Consider the following 13,491-nt stretch of genomic DNA (forward strand, 5'->3'; position numbering starts at 1 on the left):
GAGGGGGGCGCAAGGGTGCTTTCCACCATGGGAGGTCAATTAGGGCAAAATACACTGAAACACGTATTTTGTATAACATAGAAACTGTTGTATTGATCATGTCGTGGGGGTGCGTTAACATCAAGGCTCTGTTTGTTGCTGGTCGCAACTCGAGTCTCTGTGTGTGTGTGGGTGGGTGGGTGTGTGTGTGGGCAGGTTTAAGAGGTTTACGAGGACTTTTTTTAGGTTACGAACTGGTATTATGCTATAAATGTGGTTTATGAGGACATTTCTAGTGTCCCCATAATTTAAATCACTTAAAAAACATACTAAACGATGTTTTATTGAAAATGTAAAAATGCAGAAAGTTTTTTTTTTTTTGTGAGGGTTAGGTTTAGGGTTAGGGGATAGAATCTATAGTTTGTACAGTATAAAAATCATTATAAGGATAGATGCACCAACGTGTGTGTGTAAGTGTAAGTGTGGGTGAGAGAAGAGCGAAAGAGTGAGAGAAAGGGAGCGCCAGGGCGCTTTTCATCTGAAACTGGAATAAATTGAGGATATTATAGACATTATTTGTCGTTCTCTTATATTTACTTAGCCAATTGTTTTAACTGGTTATTTTGCTGTGGGAGCCTGTATGGCTCTTTGAAATAACTGATGTAATTTGGCGAAGTGATTTGGAACCATTATGCGGTCAAGACCTGGAACTACTTCATAGCCGTGTGTTTACTGAAAAATAATTGCACAACTTAGAACATCTGCCAACTAATCAGAATCAAGCATTCAACAGATCAACAGCTGCAATATACTGTATATATATATATATATATATATATATATATATATAACAATTTGTTAACATCTACAGTATATTCATTTATTGTTTATATATGTGACTTGCTCCATTATTTTGAGTGATGTTGACACATTTTAAGGTTTTATGCACAAAAGTGAAAATAAAAATCTTGGCTTTCCAACAGTATAATTCAGATGTTTATACTCCAAAACCATTGCTGAGATATAGGCTAATCGTTTAAATGTTGGCTGATGTGATCATTTCAATGCTATCCTTTATACTTTAGTGCATTTTAATTCTGGGTCAAAGTAACTCAAATTGATGGAGCTAGACATACTGCATATTTATGAACAAGTTCTATTTAAATGTTGCAATGTCCGCATTTTCTAAAACACCTCAAATTTAGTATCTTACAGAATTTTTTTTTAGAATGTACAGAAAGCAATTTCACCAAAATACACTTTAATAATTAGATGCATTTCATGATTCATGAATTAAATGCATTTTGTCCAGCCCCCAAATTTATTTAGATTTAATTTGAACCAGCCCGCACTGGAGTTTGGAATATTTTTCAATGGGGAAAAGTCGAGCTTTCAGGATTACTGAACGTGTGTTTAACGAAGCAGAGAAAATTTCCCCAACCTCCTGGCGCAAATAATTCCCTGGAGAAACAATTCAGACGTCAATCACTCTATGGAAATCCCCCACCCTGAGAGAAGCTCCGCCCCTCTTATTATCTTCGCCTCTTTAAACGCTCCAGAAACTCTCACACACTTCAGAAGCGCAACAGACTTCCGAGGCATTCAATGGAGCTTTACAGAAGCAGCAAAACCAACCAAATGGATTATAATGTCGATGGTCGCGAACCCAAGTCTGGGAAACTGCTTGTGAGCACCGATGACCGTTTAGACAGCGGTTTGGATTCTCTTAAAGAGGACGAATACGCTGATGTTGAGTCTGATTTCAGGCGGATGAATGTGGCCTCAGACGAGCAGGACATTCACTGCGAGCCCTGGAAGACATATCGCACCGAGGACGGAGACACGTAAGCGATGCTCATGCCCCTACTAGGAAGACTAGTTCTCTGCACACTTATTTTTGCCCGTGCAAGTGCATTTACATGCATTTGAATTTGAGAGATACTGTACTGTTTAGTACATGGAAAATAACTTTTAGGTTGAAGAATGTGCAAAATGTGCAAATACTTTTTAATGGATGATTGGTCTTGAGCACAATTAAAGTACACGAAAAAAATATCTATATTTTAGATTGCATACAACTTTATAATATTTTCATTAATTCATAATTCATATGGCCTATTGTTTATTTTTATTTTTTCTTGGTGTAATGCAAAAAATATTTAAAGTGTATGATTGCTTTAGTGGAACAGTTCCGCGCAGTTTTTAATTTTTTTTTTTTTTTTGAAAAATATTTTTCTATGTAGTCAGTAGATGGACGTATTTGGTTTCGCTGTTTATTTATTTTATTATTATTATTATTATTATTTTCAGCGTCTCGCGCATGAGCGCCGCGTTTTTTAGACGCTGTGTCAAGTTTAATAAAATATTCAACCGTTAAGAACACGTCTCGAACAACTTTTTAGTGCAAAAACGTGAACGGTCCCTTAATTAAAGCCCTGCTCGTTTTATACAGTAGTAGTAACACTGTTACAGACATGAGTGCGCATGCGCAGGCACTTACAGTCATAATAGACTTAATGTAAACAGAAGCTCTGCATCAGTACGGACTGTTCTCTGGCGCCGCGTCAATCTGGGCGGGGCTGCAGCAGCTCTGTGCGAACTTGGAAAGTCCCGGGCTGCGTGCCAGACAGTCAGACGCGCGAGCGTTGCTCATGACCCTACTAGGAAGACTAGTTCTCTGCACACAAGAGTTGTTGCCTTTTTAGGAATATAAAAAAAAGTTAAACTTTTTCTCACAAACCTCCTCTTTGTTTTTAAAGGTATCTAAATCTCGCCATTATTCACGAGGCCAAAGATGCTGCACTAAAGATGATTGATTTATCCTATGGCGACTCCTTCCTCAACATTCAAAACGACCAAAGACAGGTAAAGCAACCCCTAGTATAATGCTAAATGCGGATAATTGGACGTTTTTATGACTGACGCTCCATACTAAACATCTCCAGTCTCTTTTCAGACTGCCCTGCATTTGGCCGTCATCACAGAACAGCCTCTTATAGTGGAACGGTTAGTGAAATCTGGTTGTGACGCTTCATTGGTGGATGACAGCGGTAACACTGCACTCCACATCGCTTGCAGAAAGGGTTCTCTGGCCTGCTTCAGTCTCCTAACCCAGGGCTGCCCACAACAACTCCCAACCATCCTTCAAATGGCAAACTATTACGGTAAAAGAGCATTCTCTGTGTATGTTCTTTTTGAAATTATATTCATTTGGAGAAGTGGACATATTTGATCTAATTTGAATGTAATTGCACCCCACAGGCCAGAAATGCATACACGTGGTCGCCACCCAAGGCTACTTGTCGTTAGTGGAAAACATTATTCAACTTGGTGCAGACATCAACGCTCAGGTAAGAATTGGATCTTGTCTCTGGTAATACTAATCTGTGTGCATGATCAAGCAATTAAAATTGCCCCACTGGGAAACACAATAGCTAAAGATGCTTTACTTTTTCTTGAAACAGGAGCAGTGTAACGGGCGAACCGCTTTGCACTTAGCAGTTGATCTCCAGAATTTGGAACTAGTTCGGCTTCTGATCAGCAATGGTGCTGACGTTCACAGCTTGACGTATGGTGGTCACACACCTTATCATCTGACCTATGGCCGGCCTAACACGGACATCCAAAAAGTCCTGTCTGAGCTCACATCGCCACACCTTAGGGAACTTCCCGATAGTGAGTCAGGAGACAGCGATGAGGAGTATTACTTATCTGATGAAGATGTAAGCATTACTTGTCATATCTTTATTTTTTGCCTAGGCATAAGATCTCTTAATTATGTTTTCCTAATTTCCTTGTCCCTTTTTCTCATTTCACAGATGTATGATGATATTAAAATGATGGGGCAGTAGGAACATATTGAAGGACCTTAAAAATTCTCTTGAGTGGAGAAAGATATTCTCTCTCAAACTGCCCGGGAACGTGTCTGCATTCGGGCTCGCAGGGGGCTCAAAGCTCATTGGCAGCGCAAGTAGAAGACCGATGTAGAATGAGCTCAGGAAAAGAAAGCTATTTGTGGGTGAATTTAAAAAACAGACCACCTTTAGAAAAACACTGGAGAGAGGCCAACAAGTGTACTCTTGGCTCTTTATGATAGACTGTATTTTTTAGCTGAAATTGCCAGCTGCGATTCTTGTACTGTGATGTAAAATATTGTGTATACAGAGATTTATTTTTATAACATTTAAATGTGTACATATGTTTTGAAGTTTTCTTTTGTGAAAAGATTCATAACACACTTTAAATTAAAACCTTGACAATTTCACTTGGTGTCGTTCCTTGGAAATGCATGAGAAGTGTTCAAGTGGAAGAAGGGGGAAGTTAAATGTCCTCTCTATGTCACCATGGAGAAGTGTTTGACACTGAAGAATGTGTACTCTGTTTTCCGTCAGCTGAGTACACTGGAATTTCCTGTGCAGGAAGTGCCAGTCAGATAAAAATTGGCAGCACTGAGAGTCCCCCAACTTCCTTGATTCCCAAAATAAGGCACGTTTTGCACAAAGCTGAACTTACGGTAAAAAATTAGCCAACAATAACCTAGTGGCAACATTTTTATAATGACAAAATAATATTCCTCAAAAGCACCTACTACTTTGCATTCTTGGAAAAGGGCGTAGTGCCAGTTCTGGGTGTTAAATGAACATTGTTTGTTCCTAAAATTTTAAGACACACGATTAATGTGACAAAATTCAAATTTCCACATTCCTATACTGGCACATTCAAATGTTCCCTTTTTTTTTTTTTTTTTTAAAGATTTAACTGAATTTAAAGGGATAGTTCACCCAAAAATGAAATTGTCACCATTTACTCAGCTTCATGTTGACCCAAACCCATGTGACTTTCTTCCATGGAAAACAAAAGATGTTTACCAGAATCATAAAGTTAGCCTCAGTCACCATTCACTTTTATTGCATTTTTATTTTTTTTTTCCTTTATAATGAAAGTGAATGGTGACTGATGAACATTCTAACATCTCCCTTTATTATCCAGGGATGAAATAAAGTCATATAGGTTTGGGACAGTATAAGGGTGAATAAATAATGACAGAATTTTCATTTACTCACCTTCATGCCATCCCATTTTTACTTTACTTTCTTCTGCAGAACACTTAAGATTTTTAATAGAATATCTCAGCTCTATAGGTGCATTCAATGCAACTGAATGGTGTCCAAAAAGCATATTAAAGCCACATAAAAAAAACATAAGTGTGGGTGAGAATTACATGATATTAAAATCTTTTTTTTTTTTTTTTTTACAATAAATCTCCACTTTCATTTTCTTCTTTAGTTTTTGCCAATTCACATTCATGCATATCACCATCTACTAAAAAGGACTTAAATATTCTCACCCACACATATCATATAATTTCTGAAGATATGGGTTAAATCACTGGAGTATGGTATACTTTTATGCTACCTTTATGTGCTTTATGGATCTCCAAAGTTATGGTCACAATTCGCTTGCAATGTGAGGACCTACAGAGCTGAAATATTCTTCTAAAAATCTTTATGTTCTGCAGAAGAAAGTAATACCCTCATGTCATCACAGATGTGTGAGTAAATGAAAGAATTTTCATTTTTGTGTGAACTATCCCTTGAAACCAATAGTGTGAATTGAAACTCCTCTAAAATTTCCACAAACTTTCATATTCACAAATGAACTAACTAGTCATCCAGTTCAATTCACAGTCACAAAGTGTGACCACCCAATCTGCTTTGTCGTCTTGAGTTTTACTGTAAAGGAAAATCAAGCGTGTGTGGTTTTCTAGATTTGAATACAAACCTGAGAAGTCTAAAGGGGACTCCACCTTCAACTTGGACTGCATGCCTTCTTAATTTTGAGACACCGCTCTGTGTCTGCAGTCACCAAGACACCTCTTAAAAAGTTCCATGCAAATGATGTAGTCATACCGCTCTATTTCGGAGACCTGTGGAGTGCCGGGGTCTAGCTAGGACACACAGGGGCCCTTCACAGCTCCTGTAACTGCAGGGCTCACGAGAGCTTGATATGATTCAGCCTGATCCGAGAAATGATGGCAAGGCTGCCGTTTGGAAAATCCGTTTGCCATCTCTCAGAAAAGGAAGAGGGCCTCGGCAAAGCAAATAGAATTACATCTATGCAAATATAATATCTAGAGGGGATTCTTTAGTGAGAGTTTAGGAAATGTAATTTGCATCTTAAGAGAGCGTGAGAAAACCAGACAGGTGCTTTTTCGAATCGTTAATCATAGGCGAAGAAAACTAAGAGGCACAAGGAGTCTTCCTGATTTCTTACTGTAAAATACAATCTATTTACTATCTGTGAATGAGAAATATTTTAAAAAGCATGAAATAGTTTCAGGCAGCAACATATTTCCTCAAAAAGATGGAAGTCTGCAGTGCAATATGGCGACACAAAATATTTTAAAACAGTTTAAAAAAAGCTTATGGAGTCCATGCCATCTTAAGCGCATGCTGTCATTCAAGCAAAAGGTGGACATATCAAATATAAAAGAAATTCATATTCATTTTTCAATTTAATTTACACTCAAAGTGTTAGGCTGATGATATCATTTTAATAAAAAATTATATTAAATTAGATAAAAATGCAAAATAGCAGCATTTTCACTTTCGGCCTCAGACCTTTGGACCCCAATGTACCAAAACAAGAATCACGAGCACAGTTTTCCAAAAAATGCTTTTTTTTTATTGTACTGTTGCAAGAAAAAGAAGCTAAATAAACAGCAAAAAAGATCAATTGACCTGAATATTGAGGACATATGGTAGTAATTCACAAATGTTTTTGTCACAGGATACGGACTCGTGCAGATATTCTCAATCCCGCTCAGTGAGGGCCACAAGATGGGCGTCAATTTCAGACTCTGACAAAATTCTGAAAAAAATATTTTCAGTTTCAAACAACACGCTCATGGCGAAATCGTCAGGATTCATACGACTTTTCTAAATTTGGCTAATTCGTATGATATCGTGCGACTGCACTTGTTTGAATTCGTACGACTTTCACTACAGCCACTGACGTCGCTGCACATCGTTTCCAGCTAATACGCGACAATTACATGCTTCTGTCACACAAAACAGCTTCCTATCATGTTCACACACTCTACTGATTGGTTAAGTTTAGATAAGGGGTGTGGGTAAGGGCATAATAAGTATGTCCATAATGCCTCGTGCGCGGAACTCACGCTTACTTCCTCATTAGACATCCGGGAATTTGCACGTGATGAAGTCGTACGAGTTTATGCGAACAACATCGTGTGAGACCATACGAAATAGCCAACTCGTAAATTATGTACGAATTTCATGAGATCTGGTTGGTTTCAAAAGGTGTATTTAAAGGAATGTTCCATGTTCAATACAAGTCCTGCTCAGTCGACAGCATCTGTGGCATAATGTTGATTATCCGAAAAAATTATTTAGAAATACTGGTTTATAAAAAATAAAAAAAAAAAAAACATAAAAGCGGTTAGTAAGGAACATACAAAGGAAGTGAATCGGGTCAATCTATAAACGTTAACGTTTCAACAGTATAGCCACATTATACGTTAACATGGTTTTAGTGCGATTTAATTGCTTACTAACCTAATCTGTGTAAAGTTAAATCCTATGAAACCTTTGCTGTCATGACGACGTAATGCTGGTAAACCCTGTAATCTGGTAAATGCTGTAACACCAGTAAATATCTCATGTTAACATTTATAATTAGGGCTGGTTAATTAAAAAAATTAACGCAATTAATGAAGTATCCGTTTTTGTTTTTACTTCCTGAAGCTTCACGTGTGTGTTCAGGTGTGCCGAGTTGTTCCTGTCAGGCTACTCAGCCTTACAGGTTCCAAATAGGGTGGGGTGGGGTTAAGACATCAGCTGCCTACCAGGAACAAACACAGGCACTTTTGTACAATGGCCGAAACTTCAATGTTTTTCCCCACTTTCTGTGGCTAACACTGGCATATATATATTTTCAGGAGGTACTCGCTTGACCAACTGCACATCCTTGCACAGAAACTGATTGTGTGAAGCAGTGCATGCTTATTCATTACGAGCGACGCAAGTCCCGGACATAATAAACACGGGAGCGCATTTACCGTACGGAGAATGAAGTTTCTTCATCCGCAAGCGGGTGAGTGATGCGGGCAAGCTGCTGCATCGTGTGAAAATGCTCACTGACTTTCACCTGAACCCATTTCAAAAGCTGAAATGCCCAAGAGAGACCCAGCGTTTGTGTGAAAGAGAAGGAAGGACCTGTCCGTTCAGCAAGCTTCAGCCAGGTATACTTGTAGATACTGAACGGCAGTCAGGGGAAATAATAGTTTTAAGATTTTAAATTTTGGCAAATTAAACTTCAGCTTTCAATATGTTTTATATCTGTGTGTATAGTGTCTAATAATGCAATGGCTATGTACACTTAAGTTTCCCTTACCAATTAAATTTGATATGAATTGAATCTGCCCATTTGATCCTATTCTTAAAAAAAGTCCACTGGAAAACGGCAGAAGATTTTTGCCCAAATTGTAATTACAGCATGTCCACTGATTTTATGCCATGTATACATATACTTGTATAAAAGATGAATACCTGTAAAAGTGTGTCAAATTAACTTTATCTGCCAAAAAAAAAAAAAAAAGTAACATTTTAACGTGTACATACAGGTATTTAAACAATTACAATAAATGATGACTGATCAATTTCTTGCAAGTTTTCTGAGACAAAATATAAAGTAAATATACATATTTTTTTTTTTAATGTTTGTTGTAATGTGTCATGTACCATCATTTAATTGCAATTAATCGAGATTAATTACAGAAAAATGTGCGATTAATTAGTTTTTTGTTTTTACGATTCACAGCCCAATTTATAATGTTTACGTCCTGTAATTATACTTCTGAAAAATAATATTTTACATTTATGGACTAGCCCCATTCACTTCCATTGTAAGTACCTTACTGTAACACAGTTTTGCCCTTTAAAATAAATAAATAAATAAAATAAACAGATACAAGTCATGATTATATTGTGTGGTAAATCAACATTATGCCAAAAACTTGTACTGAACCTGGAAAATTCCTTTAATAACACAGGCCAACAAAATGTTAAATAACCATGTGGTTTGTACTGTCTAAAATCACTAAATGGTAATACCTAGTGGGGACTTTACTCAATTTGTAGAGTATGGTTTGGTGGTATGCAAATGCTATATCCTGTTCTATTTGCAGTGCATACACCCACCTGAATCTGGGATCTTCTGTAGTAACAACACCAATCTCCAACTCTGAAGGTTTAAAGTCGATGGCTAAAACCGTAGACAAGCAACTAATTGCAGTCTATGAGGGTACAAAATTCAGAAGTTAAATTTAACAGTAAGAGAAGCATTGAAAAGTTAAGGGCATTAATTTCACCTGTCAAGATGAAGTCCATCGTACCTCTACAGTTTGGTCAAAGGTCCAATCCAATTTCTTCTTCACCTTTTTCTCCAGGAAGCTTGTGGCTTCTGTTTGCTTCACTCCAGCAGCAGTGGCCTTGAAACCACAGTAGTAGCCGGCAGGGTCGCATTTGTAGACCTGCGGGCCAAGCTCTTCATCCAAGCCAACCACAATCATAGCTGACACAGAATATTATAATAAAGAATATTGACAAGCACACCTTTATCCCAATGCATTTAAATTAGGCCATTCATAAAAGAGTAACATTCCTTATAATGAAATTTTTCTGCAATTTTAACACAATGCTGGAATGGCACTACTACCATACTGCACCTTTTAGTGTGCAGTATGACTACTGTGCATAGTATGGCAAGTTTCTGTATACATTGGTGTCGATAGTTGCTTTTTTTGAACAATCGTTTATCTGCAAAAATCAATGCCGATAGTTGCAGACAGACAACAATCTACAAATTAATTTGAAAAACTGTTGGCCGATTAATCCGATTTCTGCCTTTTCAACCACCTTAGTTATCGGTCGACCTCTACATTGACTCCCCAAATGACCAACTACATCTCCCAAAATGTGCAGTATACAACCCCAGCACACTGCGTAGGATACTATACACCACAATGCAATGCACTCGACTTGACCTACTGTACCAATTCTGAGAGTTATGAATGAACTGGAAGTGACTTCAAGCAATTTTCACAGCTAATTAATTATCAATAATTTGACTGAACTACCAAAACAGAACATGTTTACACTAGGGATGGGACGATATATTGAATTTCGATATATCACGAACAAAAAAAAATGGCAAGCCATATAGAGGCAAAACGCGGTATTTCGAAATTTGAAACATTGTTTTCTGTACATGTGATCATAAATTAAATGACCTGTCAAAACGCTTGATTTTACCCCTACTGCGCTTTTTTCTACACTGTTTACAGAGTTCACACAAGGTCCTTGATGTGCTTAAAGTGCCTGAATTTAGCTCTTAATAATGTAGTTACTGGAATACCTGGAAAAATCGCCTTGTTTTGTTGAAAAGTGCTTGAGATTAAAACGGACCATTTCTTCCGTGTAATGTGTGTCAATCAAAGATGAGATCCAGCACTCCACTTTCAAGAAATAATATTAATTAGCAGAAAGTAGACTTTTTATATTTTTAAAAGGTTAAACTTTGATTATAATAATCAAGACAAACAAATGATTAAAAATAAATAAATATACACTTTCACATACTTTTTCAGGAGAGGTTCTGTTCAGTTCTATTGCTTGTTCTGCCCCTGATCAGCCTAAATGTAGTCCACTATTTTTGAAGGCTTATTTGTTGGTGAACTTTTCTTAAAGTGAAAAGTATATGATAAACTTTTATTATTTAAACTTTGAGCATTTCTATTCTAAACTTAGAGCTTTATTTTGATGAGAAATTATAATGTGCATTTTGCGCAAACATTAAAAAATAAACAAAATTTTCTGCCATGCTTTGTCATTTAAGTGTTATCATATCGAATCGAGAAAATATCGAATCGTAAACCTCATATCGTATATAGAACCGTATCGTGAGATAACCATATCATTCCATCCCTAGTTTACACAGATTGGATTTATATATATATATATATATATTTTTTTTTTTACCATATTTATTTCCGCAAAAATTATGCAAAACTATGTATATAACCAAAACCACCTTCATTCACTCTATGATGAAACTAAACGAACGCCTTTTGCCATTTTGTATTCATGCAATGTAGTAAGGTCATGCGACAGTGATGTGTAATGAAGTGTAAAAAGTTTATTATTGCACATAGCAAACTGTTTTACGTCATTTTTTTTATTGCATGCAGTGTACAGTAGGTGTAGTATGCAGTACATTAGTGTTCCATTCAGAACATACACTGCATCACCTTAATTGGTCCATATGTAAACCGTATACTTACAGCAGCCCAGTGGCCTCATCTCTGCATTCTGTGTATACACTTGCGAGATATCAGCAATGCGCTTACATAGCATGTCCACTGGGATCTCATAGCCGTATTTATACTTCCAGTTTGCTGCTTCATACCGTGCCCTCTGCACCTGCGACCTGCTGTCAGCTTCAGAGAGAAACATAATACATCACATAAGGTGTAAACTAATACTTAGTTTTACATTTCACCGAACAAAAGAGCTAACACTGGAAATTTAAACCTCAACTTAAAGTGGACAAAAGCTGTGTGCGGAGTCGAGGTTACCTGTCATCCCAGACATCACGCAGCCAATATTTTCTGTTATTCTGAATAAATGAGTGACAGTGGATGCATCAAGCAGCTTATCCTGGAGAGGAAAGAAAAACAAGTGATTAAAAGAGAACATTTTATTTATGTTTTATACCATAAATGATAAAATAACAAAATACATTAATACTGACAGCATTTGAAATAGTCAAATTTATACTTCATACACCTGCCATTAAAGTCACTGATATGGACATTCCAACTTTTGCATAGCAGTATGTTACATGGAGATATAATTACGCTAAACTTTCTTTCTTAAATTAAGTGTAAACTCAGCCACTGCAAAAAGTGATATTATACTATATAGTACAGGTAAAACAGACTTACTGGAACTTTTCTTTGAGTAATAACAACTGCACAGTCTTTCCCACGAACAGCTACTGATGTAAGACCTCCTTGATTAATGGCTTTGAATGCATATTCTGTAGAAAAAGAAAAAAACGCATCATCATTTATCATAATTTGATCAGAAACCAATCAATATCTCTCCTCCCATTTTGACAACATGAATTGCCAAAAAGAGAAATGCTTGAAACGTAGTATTATATATTTAAAAAGAATGCAGTACCTAAATGCATAACATTGATTATGTACAAAAACATATGTGTGCATATATAACATATAAACATACATTCGTTTAAATTCTAAAGATTGATTGGCTCTGTTGTTTGCATGTAAACGGACGGAACCTAGATTTTCCGATGATAATCTAAAACCAGTCACGTGTGCATATAAACTAATTCATGAATCCCTGTATGCACAGACACAATTCTAAACATGAAACAGAAACTGAGTTCATGCATTTATTTGTAAACACTGAACTAAGCTGAATCGATCACATAAGTGCTTGTAAACCTCGACGATACACTAATATTACAAAGTGAATACATTTTAATGTAGGGTATTCCATTCTCGAGTCATTTATGGGTGTTTTATTTAAATTAATTGATGTGTTTACCCTAAATATAGGTGCATCAAACAAACTACAGAATGATCCTGCTGCAAAATGACAAGAGCAATTTTTTCGAATACTTAAAGAAACACTTTCATCGATACCCACCGACTTGATAGAGCCTCCCCTCTGGAGAAAAGATTGTGATGTGTCGATCAAACCCCGCACTCGAGCCTCGGGACATACTGTGGCAGATATAATGTTTAATACAGAAGTTTGTAAACAGATCTAAACACGCTGTTGTTTTACGCCGGAAATGATAGATTCATATCCGGGTGAGGTGACGCCTCGTGCAAGCCATGTTTTTTCACAGCAACAACGAAATTTTATTTTAAGTGTAGAGGCTAAAAGTTATATTAATATTCTTTAAAGCGTGCAGTTTGCCCTGCTGAAACGCCAGCTAAAACCTTAGTCTTAGCTGATTGGCTGGTCTTAGTTGGTTTATTTTATTTTGAGTATCAGTTGTTTTCAGATATCAGAGCTAATGGCACTTGGTACAAAATAGGGCCTGAAACATATTTATTACAAGTTAAGCTCAGTTGACTGCATCTGTGGCATAATATTGATAACCACAAAATACATTTTGATTTGCACCTTTCTTAAGACAAAAGAAAGAAAAAATAGGTGTTACAGTGAGGCACTTACAATGGAAGTCAATGGCGCCAATCTGTAAACATTAAAATACTCACTGTTTCAGCAGTATAGCCGCAAGATGCAAACAATATGCAAAACAAAGAATGAATGTAAGCTATCTTATCAAATTAAAAGCTTCATATTTCTGCCTTTAAACCCTCCAAAAAAAAATGGCTCCATTCACTTCCATTGTAAGTGCATCACTGTAACCTCTATTTTTTTTTTTTTA

General features: G+C 36.7%; 2 protein-coding genes across 2 annotated transcripts; one reads left to right on the forward strand and one right to left on the reverse strand.

Annotated features, from left to right (window-relative positions):
- The first annotated feature begins 1,536 nt into the window (after positions 1-1,536).
- On the forward strand, positions 1,537-4,243 carry LOC127410825 (NF-kappa-B inhibitor alpha-like). Its single transcript, XM_051646022.1, has 6 exons — positions 1,537-1,823; positions 2,739-2,844; positions 2,936-3,143; positions 3,241-3,329; positions 3,444-3,701; positions 3,798-4,243. The coding sequence occupies exons 1-6, from the start codon at positions 1,585-1,587 to the stop codon at positions 3,828-3,830; spliced, it is 933 nt and encodes a 310-aa protein (XP_051501982.1). The 5' UTR covers positions 1,537-1,584; the 3' UTR covers positions 3,831-4,243.
- Positions 4,244-6,633: 2,390 nt separating this feature from the next.
- Positions 6,634-12,905, reverse strand: LOC127410826 (proteasome subunit alpha type-6-like). The gene is made up of 7 exons (XM_051646024.1): positions 12,738-12,905; positions 12,005-12,099; positions 11,636-11,717; positions 11,342-11,497; positions 9,395-9,573; positions 9,201-9,295; positions 6,634-6,849 (listed from the first exon to the last, which is right to left on the reverse strand). The coding sequence occupies exons 1-7, from the start codon at positions 12,811-12,813 to the stop codon at positions 6,792-6,794; spliced, it is 741 nt and encodes a 246-aa protein (XP_051501984.1). The 5' UTR covers positions 12,814-12,905; the 3' UTR covers positions 6,634-6,791.
- Between the last annotated feature and the right edge of the window lie 586 nt (positions 12,906-13,491).

The sequence above is a fragment of the Myxocyprinus asiaticus genome, chromosome 20, assembly GCF_019703515.2.
Source record: "Myxocyprinus asiaticus isolate MX2 ecotype Aquarium Trade chromosome 20, UBuf_Myxa_2, whole genome shotgun sequence".
In the NCBI taxonomy this organism is placed as follows: domain Eukaryota; kingdom Metazoa; phylum Chordata; class Actinopteri; order Cypriniformes; family Catostomidae; genus Myxocyprinus; species Myxocyprinus asiaticus.